The 3,341-nt window shown below is 37.2% G+C and overlaps 1 protein-coding gene and 1 long non-coding RNA gene across 4 annotated transcripts in view; both read left to right on the top strand.

Moving 5' to 3' along the window:
• The window catches only part of LOC106293002, a 5,238-nt gene extending 3,840 nt beyond the window's left edge, over window positions 1–1,398 (top strand). For 2 of the 3 annotated variants that reach the window (XR_001260312.1, XR_001260313.1), the window contains exon 4: window positions 672–870. This is a non-coding gene — a long non-coding RNA (uncharacterized LOC106293002). Of the gene's footprint in view, window positions 1–671; window positions 871–1,026; window positions 1,069–1,177 lie in introns of those variants that run through there. The other variant, XR_001260314.1, reaches the window with a different exon arrangement.
• Window positions 1,399–2,348: 950 nt separating this feature from the next.
• The window catches only part of LOC106292288 (protein trichome birefringence-like 41), a 1,413-nt gene continuing 420 nt past the window's right edge, over window positions 2,349–3,341 (top strand). Inside the window, exons 1-4 of the mRNA XM_013727890.1 lie at window positions 2,349–2,569; window positions 2,761–2,935; window positions 3,038–3,201; window positions 3,274–3,339. Of these exons, the coding sequence (XP_013583344.1) occupies window positions 2,349–2,569; window positions 2,761–2,935; window positions 3,038–3,201; window positions 3,274–3,339 (626 nt within the window). The remainder of the gene's footprint in view (window positions 2,570–2,760; window positions 2,936–3,037; window positions 3,202–3,273; window positions 3,340–3,341) is intronic.

Raw genomic sequence — 3,341 nt, 5'->3', positions numbered from 1 at the left:
TTTGCGGGGTGCAGAGACGTTTGCACTGGCTGCCTATGTTTGAGGAGTTTTGCGGGGTGCAGAGACGTTTGCACTGGCTGCCTATGTTTGAGGAGTTTTGCGGGGTGCAGAGACGTTTGCACTGGCTGCCTATGTTTGAGGAGTTTTGCGGGGTGCAGAGACGTTTGCACTGGCTGCCTATGTTTGAGGAGTTTTGCGGGGTGCAGAGACGTTTGCACTGGCTGCCTATGTTTGAGGAGTTTTGCGGGGTGCAGAGACGTTTGCACTGGCTGCCTATGTTTGAGGAGTTTTGCGGGGTGCAGAGACGTTTGCACTGGCTGCCATGTTTGTGGAGATTTGCGGGGGTACAGAGACGTTTGTACTTACGACGCCTTAGAGATTTGCGGGGTGCAGTGTGGACTACTGTGCTAGCGACGCCTGTAGAGTTATATATATTTATATCCTTATGAGGAAATGTGATATGCTATTATCGCATTGGTTGTATCATGTCTAGTCCACTAGACATATGTGATTGTTCTGTGTGGTGTAATAGGCACCGTGATTGTCTCGTGCTAGAGCTAGGCCTACATAGTTGTAGTGCTATGAACTGAGTCAGTGGTTTGCGGTTTAGCATCCCATACCTCACTGGGCGATTCCCCTGTCGCTCACCCCTCCTTATTTCCCCCTTTCAGGTGAGACCGATGAGCAGGAGTGATTTTTCGGACCGGTGCTATTGGGCTTTTGGGCTTCTATCGTTTTATCGATTTTATCGTTATCGGGCCTCTAGGCCTTTGGACTTTTATCGTTATGGTATTTCGTATTTTGGATTCTCGGTTTATGTCGTACCTTATGTTTCGGATTTTATTTTATATTATGGAATTCATGCGTGGATGTGGACTTTCAAATATTTATATATGGATATTTCAGATATTTGTATTTATCGAAGTATTTTTACTATTTCGAAAGTGAGGGGTGTCACAGTTTCTTTCATGTTACTTGGGAAGAATTACTTGATTGACTATCTCACAAGTGACTCTTTTTCCTCAGGGATATTATTCACTGCATCAGATGGAGGATTTTATTAATCAGGTCCTATGATACAACACTCTTTTTAACATGATTTTCTACCTCTTTGTACCTGGTCTTTTCTTACCTAAGCGATAGCTCACGAAATATGTGTTTAATCGAAATCTTATAGCATGTGTTGGCTGAAGAACACCAGTCTAGAAAAAGTGAAAACTATGAGATGGTGTCACTTAATGGAAGGATGTAGGAATATCCATCGAGAAACCATGAACTCAAGTGGTTCTCCAACAAGGGATGTCATGAAAATACCTTTTGAACTGAGGCTTACTCATATGTACTTTTTTATTGTTTTGTCTTATACAGTATATTATCTCTAAAACAAATCAATGAAACATTGTCAAGACAATGTGTTTATGGTGTCTGCTTACTTCCAATAAATCATATTAAAATATAATAAAACAATCATAGAAAACCTTTGTAAATCAAGGAAATACAAGAAACTAGAAAATAATGGAGATTGACAAGCCTTTTGTAATTAACTGTTGCCTAATTTTTCATCAAGAACACAATGAAAAACATATCATGTCGGAGATATAGTATTATTCACAAACAATGACTACCAAACAGGCAAATAACTTGAATATTACTTGGAAAATTGCAGGAGTACAAGACCAATAACTACATGTTTCATGTTATCCCAATAACATTGAAAACCGGTGGGACTCATGCTACCAATATAAAAAATGACTAAATTCGTTTTCATTGTTTGAGCAACGTATGTAATCGCATGGTTTCCATATACCTTCTCTGATTTCTTGATAAAATTCAAACATTACTTTAAGTTCTTCTGAATTACAAATCCATTTTTGAAGTACGTAGTGAATAAAAGGTTAATAGTAGTAATTGTGGAAAAATCCAAAAAATAATACAACTTCCTATATTTTAAAAATGTGTTCATCGGCACACAAAATCCATCCTACAACTTAATAAAAAAACTGTCATAACCATAATACAAACCTGAACATAAACAAACAAACTATATAAAATTCATGTAAAAGAAAAATCTGATTACGATCACCTTAAGTCAAACCAAAATGATTATTAAAAATAATAGGATCTCAGAATTCTATTCATTTTTTATTTGTTTGTAATATAGTTTTTAATCTATAATGTGTTACAAATGTTTCATAAAATCAATATAAATTCATATAAAATAGTTTTTATTATAAATTTCCGCCTGTAGGGCGGAGCGACCCTAGTATATATATATAGATTTGTGGGTGTATAAAATCCCAGGTGAGTATTTGAATCTCTCTTTATCTCTCGCTCTCGTCTGTGCTGAAATGGTTTTACAGGATAACGCCATTTCTTATGGCTCTGCATTAGTTTTATCGCTGCTCCTCCTCCTTCCTCTTCTTGCAAAGGGATGTGATATGTTCACGGGTCAGTGGGTGAAGGATGCTTCCTACCCTCTCTACGATCCATCCACGTGTCCATTCATAAGACGGCCGGATCTCGACTGCCCTACCTTCAGATGGCAACCACAGGGATGCAAATTAGCATGGTATCACCAGTTAATCTATAATACCTTTTTAATTCTTTCTTTGTTGTTGTTTCTAAATGTTTTGCATCAAATGTATCATTTTTAATATATAACACACACAGAAGCCAGCAAATTTCTTGATTTTAACGTTAATTATCATTTATCACACTTGCCTTAAGAAGCCACCGTTATTTTACTGTTTTGTTGTGTAGGTTCAATGGAGTAGATTTTTTGCAGAAAAATAGAGGGAAGAAGATAATGTTTGTAGGTGATTCTCTTAGCCTAAATCAATGGCAGTCTTTGACATGTATGCTCCACTCTTCTGTTCCCAAGTCTCCCTATACTATGACCACAGAAGGCACTACTATCTCAACCTTCACATTCCAGGTAATAATAATACACTCGTTCTGGTTACGTAAAATATATCTGTCAAATAGAAAACTGGGATGAGTTAAACCAAACTAAACAATAAATGCTTAATGTTTTCAGGAGTATGGAGTTGAAATAAAGTTTGATAGGAATCCGTATTTGGTAGATATAGTGAGTGAGAAGATTGGGAGCGTGATGAAGCTTGATTCGATCAACGATGGAAAGAATTGGTTAGGAATGGATACACTGATTTTCAACACTTGGCATTGGTGGAGCCGTAAATCGTAATTCTTCACTTTGCTTATTCTTGGCTTAATTAAATCACTAGAAGTTTATGTTCGAATTGTTTTGGGCAGATGGGATTATATTCAAATAGGAAGTAACGTCACAAAAGACATGGACCGCATGGCGGCATTCGAAATTG

The sequence above is a fragment of the Brassica oleracea genome, chromosome C5 (assembly GCF_000695525.1).
Source record: "Brassica oleracea var. oleracea cultivar TO1000 chromosome C5, BOL, whole genome shotgun sequence".
Classification (NCBI taxonomy): domain Eukaryota; kingdom Viridiplantae; phylum Streptophyta; class Magnoliopsida; order Brassicales; family Brassicaceae; genus Brassica; species Brassica oleracea.
The sequence above is the reverse complement of the archived record's forward strand: the minus strand, read 5'-3'. Positions and strand labels throughout refer to the sequence as shown.